The 12,614-nt window shown below is 47.4% G+C and overlaps 6 protein-coding genes across 6 annotated transcripts; 1 reads left to right on the top strand and 5 right to left on the bottom strand.

The window, feature by feature from the left end:
* Positions 1-562: 562 nt before the first annotated feature.
* On the bottom strand, positions 563-1,150 carry N7446_004484 (uncharacterized protein; the record flags this gene model as incomplete). Its single annotated transcript, XM_058513233.1, has 1 exon — positions 563-1,150. The coding sequence occupies one exon, from the start codon at positions 1,148-1,150 to the stop codon at positions 563-565; it is 588 nt and encodes a 195-aa protein (XP_058374562.1).
* A 1,662-nt stretch (positions 1,151-2,812) lies between these two features.
* On the bottom strand, positions 2,813-4,844 carry N7446_004483 (fungal specific transcription factor domain-containing protein; the record flags this gene model as incomplete). Its single annotated transcript, XM_058513232.1, has 5 exons — positions 2,813-3,638; positions 3,700-3,867; positions 3,922-4,502; positions 4,571-4,653; positions 4,712-4,844. 5 exons carry the CDS (start codon positions 4,842-4,844, stop codon positions 2,813-2,815), a joined length of 1,791 nt encoding a protein of 596 aa, XP_058374561.1.
* Positions 4,845-5,702: 858 nt separating this feature from the next.
* N7446_004482 (metal-dependent hydrolase family protein) lies at positions 5,703-7,043 on the bottom strand (the record flags this gene model as incomplete). The annotated part of the gene is made up of 1 exon (XM_058513231.1): positions 5,703-7,043. The coding sequence occupies one exon, from the start codon at positions 7,041-7,043 to the stop codon at positions 5,703-5,705; it is 1,341 nt and encodes a 446-aa protein (XP_058374560.1).
* A 635-nt stretch (positions 7,044-7,678) lies between these two features.
* Positions 7,679-9,538, top strand: N7446_004481 (major facilitator superfamily domain-containing protein; the record flags this gene model as incomplete). The annotated part of the gene is made up of 7 exons (XM_058513230.1): positions 7,679-7,824; positions 7,880-7,973; positions 8,033-8,157; positions 8,223-8,481; positions 8,548-8,811; positions 8,908-9,315; positions 9,383-9,538. The coding sequence occupies 7 exons, from the start codon at positions 7,679-7,681 to the stop codon at positions 9,536-9,538; spliced, it is 1,452 nt and encodes a 483-aa protein (XP_058374559.1).
* Positions 9,539-10,121: 583 nt separating this feature from the next.
* N7446_004480 (uncharacterized protein) lies at positions 10,122-10,520 on the bottom strand (the record flags this gene model as incomplete). Its single annotated transcript, XM_058513229.1, has 1 exon — positions 10,122-10,520. One exon carries the CDS (start codon positions 10,518-10,520, stop codon positions 10,122-10,124), a length of 399 nt encoding a protein of 132 aa, XP_058374558.1.
* A 321-nt stretch (positions 10,521-10,841) lies between these two features.
* N7446_004479 (uncharacterized protein) lies at positions 10,842-11,331 on the bottom strand (the record flags this gene model as incomplete). Its single annotated transcript, XM_058513228.1, has 2 exons — positions 10,842-11,201; positions 11,266-11,331. 2 exons carry the CDS (start codon positions 11,329-11,331, stop codon positions 10,842-10,844), a joined length of 426 nt encoding a protein of 141 aa, XP_058374557.1.
* Positions 11,332-12,614: the final 1,283 nt, after the last annotated feature.

The raw sequence follows: 12,614 nt of genomic DNA, 5'->3' as shown, positions 1-12,614 counted from the left end.
CAAGTTGATGCGTCAAGATATTGTTGTAAAATAGATAAAGAAAACTGACTATAAGCTGGACAGCGTTGGCAAGAAAAACACACTGTATCAGGGTATAGTTGCGTGTTTCACTACCCAGGCCGATAAAATCAGAATTTAGGCCGAAGCCTAGCCTGAAAATAGTCGGTATGCTTAGATCAAGGCCCCGAGGCTTCCAATAAATGACGTTATCGATCAATATAGCCATTGGTGCCGCTATTACGATGATAAGTCTAGTGTTTCACCCATTAACCTTTAGCTTCTATACATAAATGGAGTGTTCGTAAAACTTACAATGTCAGGGACATCGCCCATACGTTGCGGCTAACAGCTTTGAACCACAAAAGCCGGCGTTGGGGGCACCAGACCTGTGGATGCATACGGACGGCCTGGGAACTTGACACATCTCCCGGATGCTCTAAATACTCCGCGATAGCATCACCCATCAAGACCATGGTGCGCTCGCCTTGGCAAAAGCCAGCTTTCTTGCGAGAGAAACACCAGACAAGCGTAATAAAGCAGCATTGGAGCAACGTGCATACACTCACGACAGTGAAGACCTGTGTTCCATAGTGCAGGCCACACCGAGGGCTGATGGCGCTGTCGGCACCGACAAGGCAATAATCGACCTTAACCCGGAAAGGCCACCAGGCTGACCTTTTTCCTCATGCGTATGTGTGAGGACTACCCAGTCGTCAATAAAGGTATCGGCCCATTCTTCAGAGCATAAAGACTTGAACCCAGGGTTATAAGCTTGACATATCCACCAGGGCGACCGGCTCCAAATATTATACCCTGTGATCAAACCACTAAGAAGAGTGTTGCCGTAATTTTCAGCAGCTGTGATATTGGATGCAACAACAACCAAGGGTTTCTTAGGTGTGAGAGGGTCGATATATTCAAGCATGCAGTCTTGCTTGCTCAGGCGTGTGAAATTGGTCATCTGGGAGTACAACTCGAGCACTGGGGTCCAGTCGTGCGTAGATTCGTATTTAGAAAGCCAATCTGGGAGAGGATCCAAGGCCCAATCATGCCCTTCCTGGAAGTCGCTTGTAACCGTAGCTGATACATAACTGACGACTGGGGTCGAAGCGAAGGTGAGAGAGTTCCAGCTTAAAGACACGCATGGCATACGTCAGCATCATTCACAACATATATACCACCTGGCAGTAGGCAACTCACAACAGATGCAAACAGATTGACAAGACCCCGATCCCTAACCAGTGAAATATTCTGCGCCACTCGATCCACCGTAGGTTCCAAAGACTCCGTACCCCAATATCGAGCGACACGCCTCGAGCATGCGCGTCATCCATCTCCCGTCGAGACGGTGCCACCAATATTTGCATGCAGTAGCTGCCAGAACCAAGGAATAGATATCATTCTGCCTCGCTCTATCGACTTCATGTTTGATACCACAGGCGAGGCTATGGTGTTTCTCTCCCGAATGGTCCCTGAAACGGGACTCATTGTCTCCATTTCCACAAAACCCTTGGCTACCGCTCTTCAAGCCTCGAGCGTCATGCAGCGACCCGACAACCCTCGCATCCTGTTGACGGGGCGTGTGTTTCTCAATGCAGGCGACGCAAGATAGACACTCTTTCGTTCTTTCTTAGCGCCATATCTGTACGCTAGTCCATAATAGGATTAGACAGTCAATTAAATATTTTACCTATTGTATTTGACGTTATGAGACAGGAAATGCGGTATAATAACTGTTCTGTAGCATACACCGAGATTCTACAAGATTCGTTGCAAACCAGGCAAACTATAAACAAACCAGTGCACACACAGAGAGAGAAGTCTGGAAAACCGTTATCTATCTATACAGGACTCTTCTAAAGCTGTTTGAACCAGCAACAGTCTTGATCATCAAAGAGTGCTTTTCCTTCTTATCAGAGCACAGCCGGGTTTTCGGCTATGTAACACGATCGATACATGACCGGCCCTTTCCTCAAGGGAGTATTTCACCTCGGTCGATGCCTATAAAACCTCGAGTTACACTAGTTAACTTGTTGCCCACGCCTACTCGTAACCGCAAAGAATCATACTCTGGACAAAGTAAACAAGCTCCAGGACAGTCATCTATCCACATCCAAAACTTTTTGCTTATCGACGATTTTCTACATTCCAAATATATCCCCACACAGCTCCCGAGAGACACGGTCTTCGCACGGACCAGGAAGTCTTAGGAGGCATATGATGTGCATCATTTTACACCAGACCGCGGCGGCGCGAGACGCTAGCGCAATCCTTAACCCTAAGATCACATCACATTCACCACGTATTTCATAAATACTGTGACTAATGCGCCAGGATCTAACTAGTGGATGGGCGTTTCAAGTAATTTCTAAAGCCAAATATCTTCTTCGTTTATTTTGTATACGCTATACCTAAGTAAGTTAGTTTACCCCTTCCCGTACCATTGCCAGTATTCCTGGTATGGGCCATACGTTGTCTAGGACAATTTCCCTCGCAAACGAGCCAAACAGGCCGGGAGAAGTCCCCCACCTCTGATATAGGTATTGGTAACGATTTCGCAATATCCGCTCCATTTTCTGTCTAGCTCGATAATCGATCCCTCGTGGAGCTCTAAGATAGGGTAACAATGACAAGAGAAGCAGATGCTGAAACGACAATCCGACAACAGGAAAATTGAAAGTAAACGTTTTGAAATATCTAACCAAAACAACAGCTCGTTCTTCCCCGCATTCGTCGAGCGCGTGGATGCAGAGTATAATTGCGAAGGCGCAAGACCCTTTCGATATAAAAATAAACTTTCCTTGGTTCTATCCTACATTGGAAAATTTGGATCAAACGTAGAGCCAAAGCCGTCAAATCCGAATAGCGTCAGATATTGCTCAGAATATTCGAGCAGCGATGGCTCCAGGTCCGCGAAAAGAGTCAGGTCAAGAGGGGCAATATCAGGGGCGGCGTCGTCACAAGCAGTATCATTCGCAGCAGTAACGTATGGCATGTCTCTGGCAAGATTGAGGGTATCGCTTTGCGAAAAGTTCTGACCAGGGGGCTGTAGAGATGATAGCTGCTGATCAAGAATACCTCCTCTACCAATCACGCCAGTAGTCTTATAAACTCCTTCTTGCAGGCGTTCAACAAGTCGCAGTGCGTTCATCGCCAACGTGCTGCCGTTCGCCATAAAGCGCAGGGCCTCTATGCCACGAGCGATGGGCAGCAATTGATGACAGGGAGTTCGGAGTAAAGCGTTTAAAAGCAGTACAATGACAGCCGAGCTGCATGTATGGAAGTCTGTAAAAGAAAATCTGGCGAGCAGATTACGGCTGTGCAATTGTTCAATCCAGTCAATGACTATTGTGGCCGACTCTGTGCATCGTTCCGCCAGTTTCTGGGATCGGAGATACATCTCATCGCATTCGGAGCTTCTTGAGTCTGCGACAACAGGATACAGTCGTCTGCGAACAAGACGCAGTGTAGCTCCGCGACCAATGTTTACCCAAATCATGTTATACATGATATCGAGGTGAGCATTCGCTCGAAATGAAGACTCTTGGGTGAACAGCAAGTGAGCCTGAACAGATTGTTTCCAAGATTCCAGCTTGCACCAAGCCCAATCATAGGTCGTAGAGCTTTGTTCAATGCGGCTACGTATCCATGTTAGAAAATGTGAGACTTGTCGTGAGGTCTGGTGTCTCTGCTACGTACCCGGCGTTGATGATTTCGTCCATTACCATTGTTAGCTTGGTGAATGCGACTAGTCGATCCACTCGTTGAGAACCGTCTTTATCTAGGTCCTGTCGCTTTTGCGGGAGGGAGACTGTGATGTCTTTGAGTTGCAGCATGGTTGGAAGTCCGATAATAACAGATGTCTGACTAAATACGCTATTAGTTCCAAGCATTTTTCGGGACTGGCGCTGCCTGTCGTACCGCTCGATGCTATAGATAGTCCAAAACAGTCGGACTTTCATCTCATGAGCTTGAGCCGTCTCGTCGTTTTCCATTCCCATACGATGCAACGAGAGACCGGTGGCCAAATTCAAAGCCAGCCCTAGGTATGTATGGTGATGAGAAATGTCCTCGGTTCCAAGAAGGTACAACGACGTCAAAAGACAGCATATCACACTCTCGACAGAGTTAGCCGCAATGACTCTCGGGATTAGCTTTATGGCCTGCACGAAGAATGTGCTACCTGGGATCCCTCGGTCTCTAAATAGCAGGTCGGCCGGCCGGAATATATGCTCAAACGTACTCCCAAGTGCCAATACGAGGAACACAAGACAAATTGTGGTGCATTGCTTCCGCAGCGGTGCACTGGCTTTGTTCATGTACATCTCTGTGAGCAAATTGCGAAACCAATTTTCGTCAAAATAGTACCAGTTGGACTCGAGGAATGTGAAGAACACGTCAACAAGGACTTGAGCATCTTCGTAAGGTGGAAGTTGGTTGAGAATAGTGACAGGCACGAAAGCGTCCTCTTCTTGGGCAAGACTGCTTAGGTTTACAGGACTCTGTGTACAGGGTTAGCCAGAACCTTCTAAAAAAGCTTTGAGGCCACAAGATGGTGAGCGCTACTTACATCTTCGCTCCTGGTATGTACTGGTGGGATTGTGTCCGAGATTGCCGCTAGAAAGCTGGCATGAGATGCCGAAGGCGTACTATCTGTCAACTCAATCAGCGGATACTTTTCGTTGGCAAGAAATTATTCTTGTATACTTACCGACTACTACTGTAGCTGATGGATCAATGGGTTGAGGCTCCATATTGGCTCTAGGTCGAGAGATCCGTTGAAGCGAAGTGGATGACTTCCCGCCAGGAATATCGATCTCGGGGACCAAATCCTGTTCATTCATTTGAACAGCCTCCTGGAAAAGCTTTGAAACTATTGAAAATTGTTCAGAATCCAAGTTGATTCCAGGAAATCTTTCATGGAAGCTCCGAGAGACATCCATGGCTACCGCCTCCCAAACCGGGCTACATGCTAAAAGATTAGTGAATGCACTTTCCACACAAATTGGAATGATTAGTTAGGGCAGCTAGAAGATGGGCTGACTTGTTCCATTTAAGTGGTTCCGGTGAAAGTGTGTCGTCCCGGTGGTTCGGTTTCATTTCGAAAATGCAGACCTGGCCGGCGCGAGTGCAACTTTGGCACTGATTTGCTGAAGTCAGAACGCACTTCTTCTTGACATTCCGACAAGCTATACATGCTCGTATGGCCCTCTTACGCTTATCTAGAGGTACGTGAGGGCGGTATCTCTTTGATGGACGTGTCGGTGGAGAAGGCATGGTAGACCCGGTCAATCTGGTCAGCGTGATGACCAGATCAGTGAGACATCGAGATACAATGAACTATAATGGAGTATCATATGCGGTTTGTTAGATACTTGATGAGGAAATGACGACGAGAAATCGTTGTGAAGAGGAATTATTGATGGACTAAGAATTGACTTTGCGAGAGTGTCTTTATAGGAGAACGCCACCAATGGCGATCACGTGAGGGAAAATCAGCTGGGGAAAGTAGACTATCCGTGTAAGTGACAGGATGGTATCCATAGCACGACTTCCCGAGGAGCCAAGGAACCCATGACCTTAAGGTGATAGTCTTGGGTCTTTTACTCTCACGATTATGTCATATTTGGAGAAGTCAGACGAAAGATTTGTGACACGAAGATGCCATTTTACGCATCGAAATTTATTTTTCAATCTATCTGCTAAGCAATATTGACAGTCCGATGCAGATCGGTCCCAAGCTTTGACCATCTCGACGCATGAACGCGTCCGTCCTTGATTGTTGCTAAAACGTGTTTCTCGGGCACGTCCAAAATGGTGATGTCTTCCAACGGATTCGCGTTCAAAATCAACAAGTCAGCTGCAAAGCCTGGGGAGATTTGGCCTAAGAGCTTGTCTTGTCGGAGCATTCGGGCAGCGTTGACCGTAGCACTACGCAGGACTTCCAGGGAACTTTGAACTTGACGCCGCATACCGAATTCTTGAGACTGCGCGAAATGTAGCTTGCCAAGTAGATCCGTCCCGAAACAAATGGTCACGCCAGCTTCGGCGGCAATCTTGATAGCGTGTAATCCCTTCTCCAACACCTCCTTATTCTTCTTTGCTGATGCTGGAGGAAGGAAACCGTCAAATTTTGCCATCGTGGCGTAAGTGATGAGGGTTGGCGTGAGAAAAGCCCCCTTCTCGGCCATGAGCTTTGCAGTTTCTTCGTCAAGTAGATTGCCATGCTCAACTCCCAGCACTCCTTGTTTAATCGCCCGCTGGATAGCTTGGGGTGTGTAGGCGTGTGTGGTCACATATGTGCCTGCGTTTGATGCGACTGTGACGATAGCCTTGATTTCTTCGTCCGAAAACTGAATATTTTCGATCTTGTCTGTCGGGCTGGCTACTCCTCCGCCACCCATAATCTTGAGAAAGTCTGCTCCCTGGCGAATCTCCTCTCGGGCGTACTTCAGGCAGTCGGGCACGCCATCGATGACCCGACCGACGCCTTGCGTCGTTCCGCCACAACACTCATAATTATCCAGTAGCCCACGCATATCTCCGTGACCTCCCGTCTGTGACAATGCATGTCCGGCAATGAACAGTCTTGGGCCTGGATGCACATCCTCCTCGATGGCTTTTTTCAGAGGAAACAGGGCACCTCCACAATCTCTCACGGTCGTGAAGCCCCTTTCTAACATGGACCTACAGACCTGTGGCTGGCGCAGGAGTGAAACGGATGGATTCATACTCTTCAACTCTTCAAGTCCCTTCTTTCCAGGAACTGCCATCAAATGAACATGACAGTCTATCAAGCCAGGGCAAACGAACTTGCCCTCCAGATCGAGCTTTATCGTGGAAGAATCGTCCTCCCATTCGTCAGGATTGCCATTGACAGACTTCACGACGCCGTCGTGAAGATGGATTGTCACGTTGGTCAACACCTCGCCTTTCGCCGGGTCAACGAGATTGGCTCCTGTAAAAACATATCTCGGCCGCGGAGGGAGGTTCCAAGGAATGGTGACTTCGTCAGGTAACATGGGGGTCATATTTGCTGCCATGATAGCACGTTGGATTCGAAGTTTAGAGTCTGCAGGAAAAGCAATGAGTTGAGAAAAGTTGAGTTGGGAGATATGGAAAAGAAAAGGTTCCAGACGTTTTCCAGCCTGGGATGAGCAATAACCTCCGCAAACGGCAGTAGAAAGCCGGAGAAACAACCTTTGCTTCGCGTACTTGTACCCGCCTAGTGTGGGGGAACGTTATTCAATTTGGGGTGGGGAACATCGGCACGCCCATGTCTCGTAGCAAACGACGTCCGGGGTCGAGTGGAGAAATAGGTTTCTGCGAGTCGGGTACGAGTACCCGACGACTGGGGTTCCCCAGCATGATGGTATAACGAGGTAATCACTGGTATACATACCTGCTAAGTGCATCCGATGATTACAATTGAGTTTCGAGAACCACATTACTTATCGGTTTAGATCATGGGCTTGTTGAGCACTACAAGATCTTCATCACGCATTATATTTGGGTTACAGAACATCACTGCCTATTTATTATCAACTGTGGCTTGCCCTGGGTCATTCATAAAGAACAAGACAACTCCTGCTCGACAATAACTTACGTTCATGATACTTTGGAACATCCAATTCGAAGAAACTCGTATCGTGTCAACCCCATTCACCCGTCATTCGCTATGGCCTCAACTGAAAAGAACAATTCCATCATGGCAAAGACCTCAATCGATTTTGCAACCCCAGATTTTAGTACAGGAGAGGCAGAGTCAAACTTGGTCATGACCCCTGCTGAGGAGCGAAAACTCGTCCGGAAGATTGACTTACAGTAAGTAATTGGGCAACGTTCCGTAATGGTCTTTGCGGGACTGATACCGGAACAGTTTGGTTCCGCTGATGTTTGTTCTGTATCTGTTCCAATATCTCGACAAGACATCCCTTGGCTATACCGCGATCATGGGCATCATACAGGACGCAGTAAGTCTGCCTACTACTCAGGCCAATAGGATCGTTGAGCAATATTGACATTATCACAGAAACTTGTGGGGACGCAATATTCCTGGGTATCCAGCTTCTTCTATGTGGGATTTCTCGCAGCAAGCCCTCTAGCTTCAATCCTGTTGGTCAAGTTCTCGGTGGCGAAAGTCGTAGTAGTCACAGTGTAAGTTTGCTCTTCAAAAACCGATCGAACACATCGCAGCGTTAACATTGCTGGCTATATGCTAGACTGATATGGGCGGGTATACAGATGTGTATGGCAGCTGGCAATAACTTTGGGAGTCTTGCTGCCCTGCGCATCTTGCTGGGGGCTTTTGAGGCTGCAGTGAACCCAGGGTTTACGATCATAACATCTACGTGGTATAAACCGTCCGAACATGCTCTGCGGCATGGCTTATGGTACGGAGGATCCAGTGTGGCCTACATCTTCGGTGGCGTTCTTGCATATGGCATCTCCCATATTAACAGTGCGATCAAAAGCTGGCAGGTATGTAAGGTCTTGAGTGGTGATAGCCAAATGCCGCTTCAGCCCGTAGCTAACCTGCCATCTTAGTTCCTGTTTATCATCTTCGGGGCCGCTACCTTTGTTTGGGGGCTGCTTGTTCTGTGGCTTTTGCCGGACAACCCTCAAACCGCATGGTTTCTCAGTGAGAGGGAAAGGAAGTTGGCTTTTGCCCGTGTGCAAGGTGCAAGACGCTCAGCCGAGACCAGGCAGTGGAACCATGGGCAGATGAGGGAAGCACTAATGGATCCTCGATCCTGGCTGCTGTTCTTACTCTGTGTATTTACCACTCTCCCAGGTGGTGGCATGACGGCGGTATGCAGTGCAGTATCATCAGATGCTTCTTCTATCTTTCCAATCCAGTCATACATCCAACCAACCCGAAGCAGTGCTAATTAGACTATTTTGCAGTTTGGAAGCGTTATCCTGACGAGCTTCGGCTACAGCGTGTTGCAGACCCAACTTCTCACCATGTCACAAGGCGCTTTTCTCCTGTTTTTTGTCGTCTTCACCGTGGGTATATCAATGACATTCAAGAACGCCCGATGCGTGTCTATCGCTCTGCTCAACGTCATCTCCCTGGCAGGGGCCTTGATGATCAAACTGCTCCCAGAGTCGCACAAGCTGGGTCGCCTTGGGGGACTATGGTTGATCAGCGCCTACGCCAGCTCCTTTCCTACAATTCTCAGTCTCGTGTCAAGCAACATCACTGGACATACTAAGAAGTCGACAGTCAATGCAATGCTCTTTGCTGGCTTCTGTGTAGGATACATTGTCGGCCCACTTACCTTTTTGCCGCGAGAAGCCCCAACTTACCAGGTGAGTTCGCAGTGGCGTGTTCCGTTCTGTGGCAAATATAACATGAATGCGTAGTAACATATATCAGACTGCGTTCAACATCATGATTGCTTGCTTCGTTCTTAATGTCATGATCATTATAATCATGAGACAGCTGATGGCGAGATGGAACAAGAAGCGCGATCAAGAGTCTGGCACTGAGGCCAGCTCAAGTGAACAAGCTGTCGAAGACAGTGCAGTTTAGCTCGACCTAGATGAGACAGATTGGGAGAATAAGAGTATCCGATACTCTTTATAAGATCCGGGAGCGTTGTGGGTGGGTGGTACTGTGAGGACTTGGACTACCTGTAGTTTAGACCTTAATGTGAAGTATTCTTGCAGACAGTAGCATGAACATCCGTCATCACCCAGCCAGGGTCACCGCATTTGCCACTGTTAGCTCGTCAAACTATCAACGCTCTTTAATCCTCTCATTTTACCGCTCAGATCCAATGACAGGCATCATGTAGTGTGTCTTGAGTTAAGATTTGGGGGACCTTGTCTTAGTGTCTTGTCCACTATATGTGCTTCGGTAATACATTGGATACTTTCCACAATAATAATGATCTTTCATAAAGACAAAATCTTAATACTCATTTGCTTGGTTGCTTTTTTACAGTCTCTTCTGCCACTCGATGAACAAAATATGCCACAATTTGTGCTATCAGGATGTCCAGCTTGATATCGGCCGCATCGTACCCATGCTCCTTGTCAAGGATGTTGAGTGATCCTATCGTGACACCATTCAGACGGACTGGAATGTTCATCACTGATCCCAATCCTGCCTGTCAAAGTTGCTCCCAGTCTTCAAATGCTGCCTTTAGATCCTCGGGCATGGAGCCACGCCAAATATTTCCCTCCACCAAGACCTGCTGGACACATACTGCGCGGCAGGGTGGTGGAGATGGAGTTCCAACGTTATCTCTGTCATAATCCGCAGTGGGGGACTCCTTTCTTATTCCTAGCGGATGCAGGTCTCTGTTGGTGCTGTAAAGTCTTGTGACGACCCCTTGTTTCGAAAACGCTAGAACAGTGAATAAAGAATATCCGAAGAAGTCGGCTAATGTCTGTTCTAGTGCAAGCCAAACGGCAGTCTCCGTGCTGTTTGCGTGTAAGTCAGTGCCTAATTGAGCCAGTCGAGCTAAGCGTGCACTGGAAACATTGTCTGGTTGAGGAGATGTTGGCATATTGGAAATTGAATAGCGAAAGTCTGGAGATCACTAGAGCAGCTCCTGTGCCAGAAGACATGCACAAGACCTCCGGCGCAGGAAGACGTATTTATATCTCTAGGCGAGACGTTTCTGCCGATAAAAGACATTTAAGTGACTAAAATAGTTTGCAAAGTTGTTGAGATAGCGATATCATAACCTTGATCGGGTACTAGTACCCGTGCAACAGCCTTCTTTGCCGGTCAAGCCGGATCTCCTCCTAATTGGTAGTGTTGAAGACATATCCCCGGTTTGACACAGCCAGCTGCTATATTCTCTGAAATTCCATTAAAGAAAATCCTAGCGGAGAGTCGCCCAGGCCTGGAATATAGCAGCACCCGCCGTCACGATTCCACTCGCTTTTAAGCCCCTTCCGATGTACCAGGCAGAGCTAGCCCAAGCAATGATAGCAACTAGAGCAGCCATAGCACGATTGAGTGGATCTTCCAAAGATTTTGGATTCCGAGCCCATTGAAAATTAAGTAAGGCTAAAGCCGAGCTTGTCAGAAAAGAGATTTCATGTTCCAGTAGCTGGAAAAGAGAGATACCAGTAAGGATTAAATAGCCGCTACCCTGATACCATCCAACCGTGCTACATGTGTATGCAATATTTGGCAAGGCTTGATATTGAGGAAGTCGCTGGAATTGTCTTCCAGAAGCCTGAGGGAATTAGCCGATTTCCCTAAATTACATCGCCTTGTGTGGGTCTTTGAGGAGGACTTACAGCATGCTTTATAGCAACAAGTAAAGAGCCATATCCGGCGGCGTTTAGCAGAGTAGGATTTGGCATTTCGGGGCAAGCAACACAGTAAATCCCCTGGGATCAATCGGAAAGGAAATGGAATTCAAGTAGTGGTGTTAAGAAAAATATGTTGAAACACCTGATCGCATGGTAGTATCAATCCAAGAAATATCAAGAAATATTTCATGTGGACTTTAACCTCGGTAGATAACTATCAATTCCGCTCTGCTCATTTTCCGAGGATGATGGGTGGTAAGCAGCCCCCAAGGGCCGGAGAACGGGTGAACAATCGGTCCGCCTTGTAGATCACCGTGTAATACGAGGCTCCTCATAACCGTGACCCATCTCAGGATCTACTGGAGTTGGCATAGGATTCGTAGCTATGCATGTTCTCTAAACACGTTCAATAACTCCCCTAGTAGCGGCTATATTACAGTGCAACGTGAGGGCAAGATGGGAGGCGAGATATATGGAAAGGCATACATTTTTATTTTAGCTGACCTTGATTATGTGACAGAAAATCGACCGACCACAGATGCCTAAACGACTTCACGCAGCTAACTTGGGGCGTGGCTTAGAGTCTAAAGGGATAAAAGGTGGGCGTAATCACGTTTTATTCTGCCAAATGGCAGTAATTGACCACTAACGAAGTGGCGATAATGTTCCATCCGAGACATCTCTCCCAGTCTAGAGCTATTCCTCTGGCAGAATCTGTTGAAACGCCGGAATTTAATGAACTGACGTCAATGGAGTTTGCAAAGAACGACTCAAATTCCTCCAGTGCCAATTATAGAGCTCTTGAAAATAATAGTAATCTAAGCAACATGACCGGCGAATATCACCGGCAGAAGTATACGAGGGGCTCTTGCCTTCATATTTTGATCGGTACGATCTTTCTCCTATGGTGTCTAGGTTTGACCTATAAGGGTATTGAAACAGTGCTTCACGCGGTGAGCCTCCTCGATATATAGTCGGATATTATCTGCAACAAAGATATTGACGAAGCATCAGTGCCAAACTCGGAATATGGAATGACCCGCAGAGATTTAAGGGCTTCCTTCACTGGGAAAATCGTCATTGAGAAAGCATCCGATTCCATCGTAGGAAGATATCCTCTGTTTGACCTTCTATCACTGTCAACTACCTCGGGTAGAGTCAAAGTGACTGTCATTCACATCGAAAGCGGGTGATTAGAACCCAGATGAGCCGGCACGGCTACAGGCTCGAACGAAATCAGGTAGTATCACCGTCTCACTTGCCGTCCCGGACGCGGTTTTCCAGTTAGATGATAATTCCAATCTAAATCTTAACGACTAACACGAAAACTGCAC

This window comes from Penicillium canescens, assembly GCF_028828765.1.
Source record: "Penicillium canescens strain IBT 15451 chromosome Unknown utg000003l_segment0_segment0, whole genome shotgun sequence".
Taxonomy (NCBI): Eukaryota; Fungi; Ascomycota; class Eurotiomycetes; order Eurotiales; family Aspergillaceae; genus Penicillium; species Penicillium canescens.
This window is presented reverse-complemented; position numbering and strand designations above follow the sequence as displayed.